Source organism: Myotis nattereri, assembly GCF_964212035.1.
Source record: "Myotis nattereri genome assembly, chromosome: 6".
Lineage (NCBI taxonomy): Eukaryota > Metazoa > Chordata > Mammalia > Chiroptera > Vespertilionidae > Myotis > Myotis nattereri.
The window spans coordinates 75,806,280-75,820,242 of NC_138081.1; the positions used below are offsets into that span (position 1 = coordinate 75,806,280).

Consider the following 13,963-nt stretch of genomic DNA (forward strand, 5'->3'; position numbering starts at 1 on the left):
CCCGAAAGGTTATAGTCAACAGGATTATAAAACTTTAATTGTTTTAGAATTTTCAGTTAGAGACCATAAAAGGAATTTAAGAATAATTTTAGAAAAATATAAAAGGCCTAATCTTATATTCTAATTTAATCTAGAATTCTACTTTTTAAAATTATTTTTAAAGTAAAATATTTTTTCAGTATTTTGTTTCCTTCTTAAATACAGTTAATGCTAGTAGAATAACTCTTCCATTCTGCCAACATTTTTTGAGAGGCTAATATGCCTTGGCCTCCAAACTAGATGCTGGGTTTACAAAGTAAAACACTTGATTTCGAGCCACTCCTACTATAGATGAATTAGGAAATGGAATTTTGGAAAGAGAATTTGGAAATTGATAATGCAGAAAGCAGAGTAGAGGTGGATTTTGGTAAACCTTAAAAGATAAAGGGCATGGATGTGGAGAAATTGGAACCTTTATTTGGGGTTGTAAGATGGTGCGGCCATTATGGAAAACAGTAGTGGCTCCTCAAAAAAATTAAAAATAGAAATACCATGTGATCCAGCAATTACTTTTCTGAGTATATATCCAAAAGAATTGAAAGCAGGGTCTCAGAATTATTTGTTCATAGCAGCATTATTCACAGTAGTCAAGAGGTGGAAGTGTCCATTGACAGATGAATGGATAAAGAAGACATGGTACATACATACAGTGGAATATTATTCAGCCTTAAAAGGAAGGAAATTCCAACATACACTACAACATGGATGAACCTTAAGGACATTATGCTAAGTGAAATAAGCCCATGTCAAAAGACAAATATTGTATGATTCTAATTATATGAGGGATCTATAGTAATCAAATTCATAGAAACAGAAAGTAGAATGGTGGTTGCCAAGGATATAGGGGAAGGGGAAATTGGAGAGTTGTTTAATGGGCATAGCGTTTCAATTTTGTAAGATAAAAAAGTTCTGGAGAATGGTTGAACAACAATATGCATGTACCTAATGCTACAATTTGTACACTTAGAAATGGTGAAAATGGTAAATTTTGTGTCATGTACTTTTTAACCTTCAAAAAAGTTAAAAAGAATAAACAGAGAGAGATAAAAGAAGTCAGGGCTACATAAACTTGACCTTAAGAAGGGCACTCTGGTTTTTGTTATGAAAAATAGTGAGTTCCTGTTTTGATTGTTGAATTTAAGTGCCTGCCCAACAGGAATATCTAGGATGTAACAGGATCAGGGCCAGAAATATACTTTGTTATCCCCACATTACAAGTATTTAACCTTCATAGATTTTAATGAGCTCACCCATATAGAGTAAATAGAAACATGAAAAAGTGAAGGATAGATTTCCAAGTTCCAGCTTTTAAAGGCAGGTCGTAGGCAAAAAGGCTCTGAAGAAGCGAAGCAGCAGCCAAAGATTTCTAGGAAGGTACTATACACAGGTCAGGAAGGTAAGGAAAGAGAGAGATACCTAGAAGATTTGTCAACTACTGAGCCTCTGGTTGTCTTGCCAGAGTGGCTGTATTGGAGTGGTGGGATGGGGTCTTCATCACTCCCTCTGGAGCCCTCTCCCCCACACATCTGTGGTTCATGGACTCTTGGGACAGGCTTCAGGGTGTCTGTGAGCCCTCAGGAAATCTAGGCAAAATGTTGTATGAATGTGCTTTTCTTTTGGGGAGAACCTCTGTGGCTTTCAGATAGTCTTGCTAAAGTGACTATAAGCATGTGGCGTTTTCAGTTGCCCTCTCCTGTCCCCTTACATTTTGACTGCTACAGGCAAAAAAGCATTCTGTGTACTTACTTTTGTTTAGATCATCTCTCTATATTTGTTTCCTCCTTTCTTAGTAATTGCCAGATCTCATATAATCTAAAAAATGAATTCTACTTGTATAAATAAATTTTTCTGTTTTTATATAAGTGCCTTTCTGATTTTAGCATTTATCTTATGTGCGGTGTGAATTTTTCTTTAAATCATTAAGTTTATATATCTTGTGAATTGTGCAAATTCACTGGCAGAACAGACCTGAATTACTACACAGAAATCCATCCTCACTTTTGGAAAATCAGTTTGGAATGTAAATCTTATTGACCGCAGGGGAGATGACATTCATGTCTTAAGAAATTAAGGCAATTGGTCATGCTTTAATAACACTGTTGTTGATATTATGCTTGACAGAACTGAGGCCACATTTTAGCCTTGCGTCTGAGAGTGATACAGCAGATCAAGAAGACTTGGATGCAGAAGATGACCATGAGGAACAGCCTCCAAATCGAATTGTCCGAAGACCTCATGCCATCCTTGAAGATGCTGTGGCTACCTCAGGGGTGAGCACACTCAGTTCTACTGTATCCCACAATTCCCAGAATGCTCACCGATCACTGAATGTACAGCTTGGAAGAATGAAAATAGAAACTAATAGGTAAGTCCTATTTTGACTTGGGTAGGTTTCTTTCTTCTGACTTTAAGTGCATGTGTTTTGGGTCTCCTTTACAGTGTGATCCACAGAAAATACAAAATATGATTCCTTTATCCCATTAATGTAAACTTGATTTAAAGCCTTTTTTTGTTAAGAGAGAGAGAGAGAGAGAGAGAGAGAGAGAGAGAGAGAGAGAGAGATATTTATTTTAGTCTCTTTAGTCAAATATATTTTCTGTTTCTACCAATTCAAGCCCCAGCACCTTTTCCTTAACCACTGCTTTATCACCCACTGCCCTGAGGCTTTTGGAGTCACTTTGGTGTAGCCTCATGGACTGCCTTGGACACAGACCAGGAGCAGCATGTACCGTCCAACAGATAGCTGAAAGACAGACAGAAAGCCCGTGTTCTTCAAAGCCCAGGGTTTGGAATATCAAGTTCTTTCAGGAGAGGAAGTCTCTGCTCTTGAGGAGATAAAACTAATGGTGCAAAAGCTTTGCATTTAGAACCTTAAAAGGATGATCATGTGTACTTCTATTTTATGTTTAATATGGTGTGTCATACTGGAGTTTAATTTATCTTTGGAATTTGATAACATAGAACCTACATGATAGGTTATTAAGTGAACAGTAAATATTTCCTGTTCTTCACAGATGTTGGCCAGTTCAAGGTCTGACTCTTGATGATTTATCGCTTCCTGTGATGGCTACAGTTGACATGTGGGCAACTGAGATTACAGTGAAAAAAAATTTTTTTTTTTTTTAGTAAATCAATAAAAGTTCTTCAAATATTTAGAAACCTTAGTTGAAAATTCTAATTGTTCACCAGGGAGGTAAAACATTTATTTCTGCTCATAAGTTTATGTTCCTAAGGTTAAGTTTGAATACCAAACTTAATACAAGTAATACAAAATGAAAAAACAGACAGAGGCCAAAAACCAGGACTACAGGCTTTATTAGAGGAGAAGCACCTGCCGGGCTGTCTCCCAATGGGAGGACAGCAGCATGTGCAGGGGTGAGCACGCCTTTTGAGGGGCGGAATGGGGAGGGGTGGGGGCTTAGTGTACTCGGTGCACACTGACTGGTGGCTTACTGTATGGTCCATATAGGACAGTGATGGCGAACCTTTTGAGCTCGGCGTGTCAGCATTTTGAAAAACCCTAACTTAAGTCTGGTGCCGTGTCACATATAGAAATTTTTTGATATTTGCAACCATAGTAAAACAAAGACTTATATTTTTGATATTTATTTTATATATTTAAATGCCATTTAACAAAGAAAAATCAACCAAAAAAATGAGTTCGCGTGTCACCTCTGACACACGTCATAGGTACGCCATCACTGATATAGGACAAGGGCTTAGGGTATTTGGCAGGTGTGGATTGGTGGTCCAATGTATAGTCCATATAAGGTACATGGTTAGTCACTGAGGTATTTCCAGGCTGCAGGTTACCTCATACTCTGCTTACCAGTTGGGGGAAGGGAGGATCTATCACAAAACTCATCCTATATTTAGAAACATGAATTGCGGTTGCACGATTAAAGTAACTCCATACGCATCTTCCATGATGTGCATATAGAAATCTTTCTGAATAAAAGGAAAGTGGCTTTCAGACTTCCATACCCCAATCATGTCCTTTGAGGTTTTCCCCAGCTCTTTACTTGCCGTCTCTACTGCTTAATAGAAAAGAGTTTGAGTCTTTTTGGCCTTTGACATGTCTGTCTCAATCATTGTGTCCCTTATTTCCTCCTTTCCTCAAGTAATAAATAACCCAGTTAGGGTGCTCTGTCCATTACCACAGGTAGTAACTTTACTCACTTCTCTTTAGTTGACTCTGTCCTCCGATCCTGAATGGAGTTGGTTTTTATGCCCCTTACTGATCTCTGGAGGTGAAAGTTCACTCATGACTGTTGTGGTCCAGCCACCCACCCCATTCTGCCCTTGGCTTCCAGTCAGAATTTTACAGACAATAAAGCTACTTTATTTACCAATGAGCTGGTATATTTGCTTCTCTGGCCCTAAAACCTTCTGTCTACATACCCTGGCTTATGTCAATAGAACCTGCCTCTCCTAAATTAAATGTAGCCATTTCCGTCTCTCCTTCGCCCATCTGCGTTTCCTGTCTTACCACCCTGTCCCTGCCCTCTGTCCACCGTGCTTGTGCCATCTGCAGTCCCCAAGGGCTGCTCCTCACCAGCTGCCCTCTTCAAGGCCTCACACCCATTTTCTGAGGGTATCAGCTAGCTGAAGGCCTGCTGCCCACATCTGCCCATCTCTGTAAAAAGACTAGGCTTTGCCGCATTTCTTTATTGCATTTGGAGGAATTGCATTTTTCACAAAAGCCCACACAGTTATGCTTTTTCTCTACATATTTACACTTAAATATGTGAAATCTACAGGATTATCAGCCTCCTTTATCTTTTTCTAGGAATATCTCCCACAGCTTCTCCATCACACCCGGAAAAGTGAGCTGAGGCCCAACATTCACTTCACATGATTAAAGAGAGGGCAGCTGGTGTGGCACAAGTCCTAAGCAACGGCAGTCAGGGACTGGTCATGCCTATGCCGGCCGTTTGTTTTTTAGTTGAATATTACCTGATATATTGGGGTACATTTATTGCAAAACAGGCTTAGAAAAAGTGTTAGTGTGTTTTTAGGAAAGGTTGTAGCCCTCATGTTAGAAATCTTATATTTAGGACAGCGATTTTCAACCTTTTCCATCTCATGGCACACATAAACTAATTACTAAAATTCTGCGGCACACCAAAAAATAGGTAAGTTTTGAATCATTCACACCAGACAGCTGTTGTTGTGTTGGCTCTTGTTATTTAATTTGACAATCTAAGGGAAAACAGATCAGTGCCCCTGACTAAAGAGTCAGGTATTGCGTGTGTTAAAATTTTCACAGCTCGCTAGTTGAGTCACTGCGTTAGGATAATTACCAATGAAAGTGAATCAGGTTTATCCAGCTCTTGATTACTAGATCAATAATACTAAATGGGAAAAGTAACAAAATGGCTTTAGAATTTATGTTTTATGTTAACATAAAAACATTCAAACCTGTAAAGAATTTCTGTGAGTTTATTTGAGCCAAACTGTCGACAATTGCTTGGAAAGTAGAATCTCAGTGTATTGGGATAATGCTCCAGGGAATGGCAGTTTTTCATCTACTTTTATACACTGAAGTAAAGGAAGATGTAGATGGGTTACATGAAATCCATTGGTGATAGATTAGAGAGGCTGGAGAAAGCAAAAGGGGGGGCGGGGAGGAGGGGACCTCTGGGATTGGATAAAAAGTAAAATGATAGACACATACTTAGGTGGGTGCAGGATAGTTAAAAGTCAACAATTAACATGATAACAACAACAATGAAGGAATTTATGGCCTCCTGTCCTGGTGCCCAGGGCATTTGGTTGTGGCCTGAGGGGTCTGGAAAAAAAGGGAATTTCAAGTTACCCTGACATTTCAAGGATATGTTTTCATAGGTGCAAAAAGACAGACAGGCTCTCTTAAGGTAAAGGTTGACCTTGTCAGGGAAGATACCGGCCTAGGAGGTCACTGCTTTTAGTTAAAGTCTAATTTCAGACCATCTTTTGGGGTTACTTTAGGTCTTTGAGTTTGCAAGACTGCCATGCAGGCCTTCCCTGAGCTTGTCAGGTTAGCAAATGGCCCCTTTCGTCCACATTTACTTACATTTAAACATTTGCTTACATAAAATGTCCTGACGATAATTAATTTCACACAGAGAGGGGGGACAGTAATGCATGTAGTTCAAATCTAACTCAGGAGGAGCTGAATGGTTATCTAATTTCCCTAGTCTACAATTCTGGAATTACCTGTCCCCACCCATCCGAGTTAAAAAGTTCACAGATCCTTGCCAAACTTCTGGAACAGAGGCAGCAAATGCCTTGGTTTCCTAAGGATTCTCCTACTAATGGAACTGAAGACAAAGTAAAAATAAAACTGATAGACTGGATATAGCTGGAAATAAATAATTTTGAGAGATGGATTTGGGACCAATGAGGTGGCCTATCAATACTTTGCTTCCAATGTTAGGTTCTGGTTTTAAAGATGAAAAGGAAATAATAGAATCTGGATAACCGTAGGTTAAATTCTAGAAAATTTCACTGTGCTCTTTGAGAAAACAACAAGACGATACTATCACTATTCCATACATGTAGATGAACAAGAAAGACAAAAATATATACCAGACCAAAAAATTGCCAAGTTAAAAATTCATACTGAGCTTGCTATCCATGTCTTTGAATGTCATTCCTGTTGGAGTAGATAAAAATCTCCCTTCAGCCCTAACCGGTTTGGCTCAGTGGATAGAGAGTCAGCCTGTGGACTGAAGGGTCCCAGGTTCGATTCCGGTCAAGGGCATGTGCCTTGGTTGCGGGCACGTCCCCAGTGGGGAGTGTGCAGGAGGCAGCTGATCGATGTTTCTCTCTCATCGATGTTTCTAACTCTCTCTCCCTCTCTGTAAAAAAATCAATAAAATATATTTTTTAAAAAATCTCCCTTCATCCTTCCCTCCCTCTGCTTTCAGTTCTTAATTCCGCCTAATTGTGCACTGCTTACTGTAAATAACCTGCCTTCCTCAAATGCCTTCTCTGGCTGCCCCCTCCCCCGACCATTTGTTTCCTTTTATTTTGCCTCCCTTGCCTACTCTACAAGGTTCCTTTCTCCTACCTGAGGGCCACAGTTCTGTGTGTCCTGCTGGGAGTAGAGGAAGGGAAGCCCGGGGGGGGGGGGGGGGGGGGGGGGGGGGGGGCGGGGGCGGGCGTCAGGAGAGAACTCTTCCTGAGAGCTGGGAGGGCTCTCTTCCAGGGCAGCAGCCCGCAACAGAATAGCCAGTATTAAAGGCCAAGCATTTTAGCTACGTTGTCTCATTTAATGCTCACAGTAATTCTTCCAGGAAATTTTCCTTTTACCTTTTAACAAATAACAAAACTGAAGCCCAGCAGGGTGGAGGAATTTGTCCAAGTTTGCACAGGAAGTACAGGATGAACCTGGACGTTCCCAGAGCTGTCTTTCAGTTGCCCTAGGTGCTGTGCTGCCTTTCAGAACGTGATAGCTGATGCAGAAGCACACGAATCTGGTCCTGAGTTAAATCTATCAATGCTCAGAAAAGGAAATGCAGTTTTCTAAGAGCTGTAGTGTATGCAACAATTTATCCTGATAATCTTATGAATAATTATATTTCTTAAATTATAATTACTAATCTAAATTCCTAATCTAGTCACTTGGAACGTTTTGACAGAGAACAGTGTTAGAAAAGGCAAGTAGGTTATCAGTTGGCTCTCAGTTGCATGACAAACCTTCCATGGGTGAAGGCCATGGTATAAATGATACCTTAGTTTCTCCTTGTTTCTTTGGGAAATGCATTAGATGCCAACTAGGAACTGAATGTACCAGGAACACAGCTATCCTTTTACCTTCGTCACTCCTTTAGAAGGGAGAGGAATAATAGTAACAACCACAATGACCAGTAACATTTATTGAATCAGGTGCCAGATACTACAGGTGACCTCATCTATAGTTACTTCTCAAATATTCATAGTTTTAAAAAATGACCACCTTTCTCCTTTGCATTGATTATTGTATTACCCATATTGACCAACATTTTTTTTTAATATATTTTATTGATTTTTTACAGAGAGGAAGGGAGAAGGAGAGTGATAGAGTGTTAGAAACATCGATGAGAGAGAAACATCGATCAGCTGCCTCTTGCGCACTCCCTACTGGGGATGTGCCCGTAACCAAGGTACATGCCCTTGACCGGAATCGAACCTGGGACCCTTCAGTCCACAGGCTGACCCTCTATCCACTGAGCCAAACTGGTCAGGGCAACCAACGTTTTTTTGATAAGGGGCCATACATGTAAAATAAAGGTCTGTTAAACATATACAGTATAATTTTTTTTGGGGGGGGGCATTTATGGTCATAAAAGAGATGCTAGAACAACATCTCTGAAGATTGGGCAGACAGTTGGGGATGGCGGTTTTGAATTCTGGTCTGGAAGCACACTCTCCTAGAGCTTTGCTGCTCAACATGGAATCTGTGGACCAGCAACAGGAGTACCACCTGGGAGCTCCTTGGAAATGCAGAATCCCAGACCTCCCAGAGCTACTGGATCAGAATCTGCATTTCAATGAAATGCCAGGGGTATCTGCTCACTGTAGCTTGAGAAGCCCTCCAATTGGTCACTCTGGCTGCTCCAACTTTATAACCTTGTCAGTCACTATAATTTTCTTCTGCAGATTACTGGAAGCATTGGTTCAGAAAGAGAAAGAATTACAAGCACTCCTTCATTATGCTATTGAAGAAAAGGACCAAGAAATCAAACACCTGAAGCTTAAGTCCCAACCAATAGGTGAATAAGCAGAAAATTTTAAAGTGAAACTGTTCAACCAGGCTGCCACAGGAAACAAAGCCAGCAGGCAGTTTCATTTCATGGCTTCCTCAGCATCTGTTACTTGTACCACAACTACAAATAGAGATTGCTTTTAATTCTTAATTGTAGCAAATTATCATTTCTTATAAGTGCAGTAAAAATAAGATGATTCATAGCCATCTTTTCCTGAAATTATAAATTATTGAGTAAATAGGGCTCTCCACTTTTTTCTTTATTTTTTTTAAAGATTTCACAATGAGATGATTAGAAGAAAATAATACTGTTGTCATTTTTGCATTTGTATTCTAGCTTTTTTTCATATTATTGAAAATAATGGGAAAAGATTATTATAATTATCTGATTAATTACACTCATCTTAGTTGCTTGAAAAACAGTACAATTTTGGTACACCAAGTTTATTCTAAGAAACTATAACATTGATATGAAAGTTAAAGGTGGGAGTATCATTACATTCTTGCTGCTGACTCTCCATTTCTTAGTAGATTAAATACTCTTTAAGCATTTTATTTATAGGTCATACTGCCAATCTTGATTGTTTCTATTAATTATTTAGAGCAACATCTTTTAAAGTATTAATGACCTCTCTTAGGTGAAGCTAAGAATGCTCCCTTTCCCCCCAATTCTCTCCTAGATATTCCTAGATCACCTGCACATCGCTCAACCGCTGGCAGAACTACTGAAGATTCTAAACTTACTGACTGGCTGAGAGAAAATGGAGCTGATGACGACACTATAAGTCAGGTAGAGAAAACTGTGGGACAAGCATTATGTCACTTCATTGCATAATGTTAAGTGTCCACTATATGCTAGGCACAGGGGATACACAGGTGAGCAACTCAGACCCTGCGCTGCCCTCCTAAGGTTTATAGACTAGGGTAGGCAGACAATAATCAAATAACTCCACAGATAAAAGTATAATGATGCTCTGGTAAGTTCTGTGAAAGAAAGGTTATCAGATGTTATGAGACAGAGGGAGGGAGAGGTTGGGGAAGGTGCTTTGAGAAGGTGGTGAGTATGTAGGAATAAACTGGACCATCTGTATGTATGTATTGGGTGGACAGACAAGAAGGGGAAATCATTCAAGTGTAGAATATGCAAACAATCATCTTTGTGGTCCAGGACCCCTAAGGAATTTTATATTTTTTAATTGAAAATAATGAAAAGTGTAGAAATTAGAACTAAAATAATTCTCTCTTTTATGTATAAACTTTTTAATTCTCTTGTGACATTATTAAACTCCACTGGGCATTGGCTCTTTATAATAAAATAGATCTATTTAGTGAACTTACATTAGGAATACTTCCTCTATAAGCCATATTATACCTGTAATAACGTAATTCTTCTCTGCTCCTTCTGGACTTTGTAATCAGCATGAATAGGATTTGTTTATGTTTAAGACTACATATATGTATACACATATTCACACAATAAGAGGTTATATTTTTATTTTCTAGAAAGGGTCTCTTAATACAGTATTACATTGATTTCAGTTTTATATTTAAATCTTAAAAATAACTATGAATAAAGATGTCTTTTCTTTTGACTTGATAATTTATTGCACCACTAAAATGTAGGGTCTCCTTAGAAATCTGCATTTAACAACTTACGCTACATACATTTAAACAGCTCTCTTGCCTATGGGAAGTATGCATAGGCAAGAGAGCTGTTTGCATAGGCAAGAACGTGAATGCATGCAATCAAGTTCTCCAAAATATCCCTCTTACTGAGACTCAAATCTCAATTAAGGATAGCAACTGATAATCCTCTAAATCATTGCCCCCTTTTTTTTTTAGAATTAAAATTAAAAGCTTCAGTTTAAACTCAGGACTCTGATTTTCTAATAATTATTTGAAAGTACCTTTTATGAGACATGAAAAGTATTAAGTGTAAGCACTACTTTTTCTGGAACACTTCTTATCTACTTGAGAAAAATAAAGCTACCCAGCAGCAAACCTCTTAAAGACAACCATTATCTTACAAGCAGCAGATGTAATTAGACGTCCATTTGGACATTCTGTGTTGCTTATACTCTTCCTGCACTTGGAAGTCATGGATGTATCTCTTCGTAATTATTTTGTCATCGGGGGGAACTTTCTACTAATAATTCCAGAAGGTTTTATTTTTAGTGGATTTGCTTTTAAATTCATTTTTAATTATTGCCAATGTTTACATATGGATAGAGTTTGCTATTAAAGGTGTATAAAACATCTAATGTTTATGCATATATTACTTTATCCACAGTTTTTGGCTGAAGGTTATTCACTAGTGGATGTTCTCTACTATGTTACACGTGATGACTTAAAAGGCCTGAGACTAAGGTATCACTTTTCTTTCTGTTCAGTTGTCTTGAAGGCAAGAGTGCTGGGCTGAGATCAGGAAGTCTGGGTCCCTGCAGTCCTGGGCCGACCTCTCTGGTTCTCAGTTGCTCTGAGTAAACTGAGTTGGTTGGACCAGACTATTATTGAGAAGCTTAATAACCAATATTTCCATATTAGTAAATGCAAATCAACTGGAAGAATATTTTTTGATAATATATCAGACCAAGACCATGCAGTTATTCTAAAGCTGCCTTAAACAAATCCCTCAATGTTGTTCATGATTGTACCATACTTGGAAATATTAGGATGGGGTGCTGATTTGCCATCTAAATACCTGGTATAATCTGATACAGTTTCCTGTAATAATTTTTTTTTTTAATCTGGCCAAGCATATGCATAATTTTCTCACACTGGCCCATCTTTGTCTAACAAAGACATTTTAAAAATGCTGAAAACTTTTTTGCTTTGGGACCTGGTAGATTGTGGGAGTGGAGAGGAAAGGCATGGAGGGATGATGAGAAAATATATACAAAAAGAACACATAATGACTAATAAGACTTTGGGATCTTCATGTTCTGATCAGAGCAGTTTGAAAGCTAAGCAGTCACTTTTTTCTTTTACAAGGGCAATGTTTGAATGAACTGTTCCTTTCCCAATGTTCTTGTGTCTTTAAACAGGGGAGGGATGCTCTGCACACTGTGGAAGGCCATCACTGACTTTCGGGACAAGCAGAGAGACAAACAGACTTGACTGTCACTCCTTTGTTTCCAACCTCCCTGGAGATTCTAACAACACAGAACTGATCTTCGAAAGAGGGAGAATCCCAGGGAGCGGAGAAAGAAGCTGCACTTTAAACCCAGTATTTGTTTACTCGTGTTAAAAAAAAAATAGACAGAGTACACTGAAATTTCCCAAATGCTTCTATTTCTATAATTCATAAGGACTTTTTGTAAGGACTCTCACTGGGATGTTTAGGATTATTTTACTCTAAACATTTTAATGGAAATATTTTGAACTCAGCAGCTACTGACTAGACTTCAGCCAAATGTTTATTTCACACAAAACGGATGTAACATTTCATGTGATTGTGCATCACTGGAACAAAACCAAAATGTGACCACAACTTTTTAGGTTTATGTGTGTTTGTAATATGCTCTAATAATCTGAGTAGAAATGCATAATTTCAATTGTTGCATAAAGTTTATGGTGTTTTTTTTTAATATGCAGAATCTGAGCAATGGTTTATACTTATCTGTGTTAATTGTAATATTGATATATTTTGTAACTTAAGTTTCTGGCCTATAGTACTTTGGTTTGAGTCATTTTTGTTACTACTGAACTGTACCAGTTGCACATGCCTGAATCATAGTAAAGTTAGCTTGTTCTAAAGCTATCCATTGTCTCATATTTACTTTAAAAAGTAAAAAAGGCTATAAATATACTGTTTTGACAAATTCTAAATAGTTCTCATTTTGTTTAGCCAAACAACTGTGTTAAATTTCTAGTTGTTTCTTCAGCTATAACATTAAATAGAATCTGTCTTCTACTCAAGTAATTGAAGAAAACTGATCTCCAAGTTCTTCCTCATGGCAACAGAGTGGTTCAGAAAGACGTAAAAGAAAAAAGAAAATAAAAGAAAGTCACTGTATTTTTCTCAAAGCCCTGAGTTACCTTGAATGACTATTGTGTATCTCAAGGGGCCTACAAACAGCATCTCAGTGGAGAGCACTGCCTTTTCTATCTCTTTAATTTCTCATATTGAGGAAAATATTTTATTGTAAGCTGAATATTATATTTTATATTTTATAAGCCTGCCTGTATTAAAAGGATGAAGTCTGAAGTTCTTCGATGGATCAATGAGATAAACAAATTTCTTGAATACAAAGGAAACTGTTTAGTATGCAAGATAAAAATAATACAGAGCTGTTCACTTGGCCCATATGTAACAGTCTTTGATAAAACAGGAGTCATTTTTGTTTTTTGTTGTTTTTTTTTTTTTTTGCTGCAAAAAGCTTTATTGTTTCATTTGGTTCAATGCATGGTGGTTAAAAGAATGACTAGTAGTTTCAGGTAGAAGCTCAGGCAAAAGGCAGACACCAGGGGAACGCAGAGGGGCTCCTCAAAGGCCTCTGGGCTCCAAAGTCATGCTTGGGGGTAAGCCCAGCCCAGCCTGGGGGCTGGCCAGGTGTAGCCCATTTTCTTGATAAGTTTCACCTCCTCACCCAGGAAGTGGTTCTCAAGGAAGTCACAGAGGTGAGAGTCTGCGGGCAGAACCCAGGGCCTGCAGCTCCACAAGGGCCTGGTTCAGGGTCCTCTCTAAGCCAGGGCAGCTCCCATGGTGCCCTGAGCTTTGCCCACTCACCTTGGGGAGGCTTCAGCAGGTCCTGGAGGAGAATGCGGACACCACGCTGGTTTTGCAACTTTAAGGGACGCTCAGCACCTTTGGCTTCTCCGCCAACTCGTGGAAGAAGTGGCCCATGCCCTCGAGAGCCACATTGTTGGTGGAAATAGAAGCCCAGAGAGAGGTAGGTGTGGGAGGCCCGCAGATGCAGGTTGGCCCCGCGGTTGAACGCAGCCTCCACATTGGGTGGAATAATTCTGATGAATTTGGGAGCTCATGGTTGTTCGGCAATAAGGAGTTAAGGTAGAAAAACAAACAGTGTGTTGCTGGTCCCGGAGGTGGTGCTGAAGGTGGTAACTAGATAAGATGCAGGAGAGTGGCCGGAGGCTGGGAGAAGGGGTGTCCCTGCGTCTGTTCCGGCCAAACACTGTTGAAGCAAGAGACAGATCTGGGACTGCAGAGGGCACTGCCAAGTCATCTTTATT

General features: G+C 39.1%; 1 protein-coding gene across 1 annotated transcript in view; it reads left to right on the plus strand.

Moving 5' to 3' along the window:
- Nucleotides 1-13,116, plus strand: part of MAP3K5 (mitogen-activated protein kinase kinase kinase 5) — a 177,385-nt gene extending 164,269 nt beyond the window's left edge. The window contains exons 26-30 of the mRNA XM_081093870.1: nucleotides 2,161-2,404; nucleotides 8,665-8,777; nucleotides 9,451-9,560; nucleotides 11,061-11,137; nucleotides 11,815-13,116. Of these exons, the coding sequence (XP_080949996.1) occupies nucleotides 2,161-2,404; nucleotides 8,665-8,777; nucleotides 9,451-9,560; nucleotides 11,061-11,137; nucleotides 11,815-11,887 (617 nt within the window). The 3' untranslated portion in view covers nucleotides 11,888-13,116. The remainder of the gene's footprint in view (nucleotides 1-2,160; nucleotides 2,405-8,664; nucleotides 8,778-9,450; nucleotides 9,561-11,060; nucleotides 11,138-11,814) is intronic.
- Nucleotides 13,117-13,963: the final 847 nt, after the last annotated feature.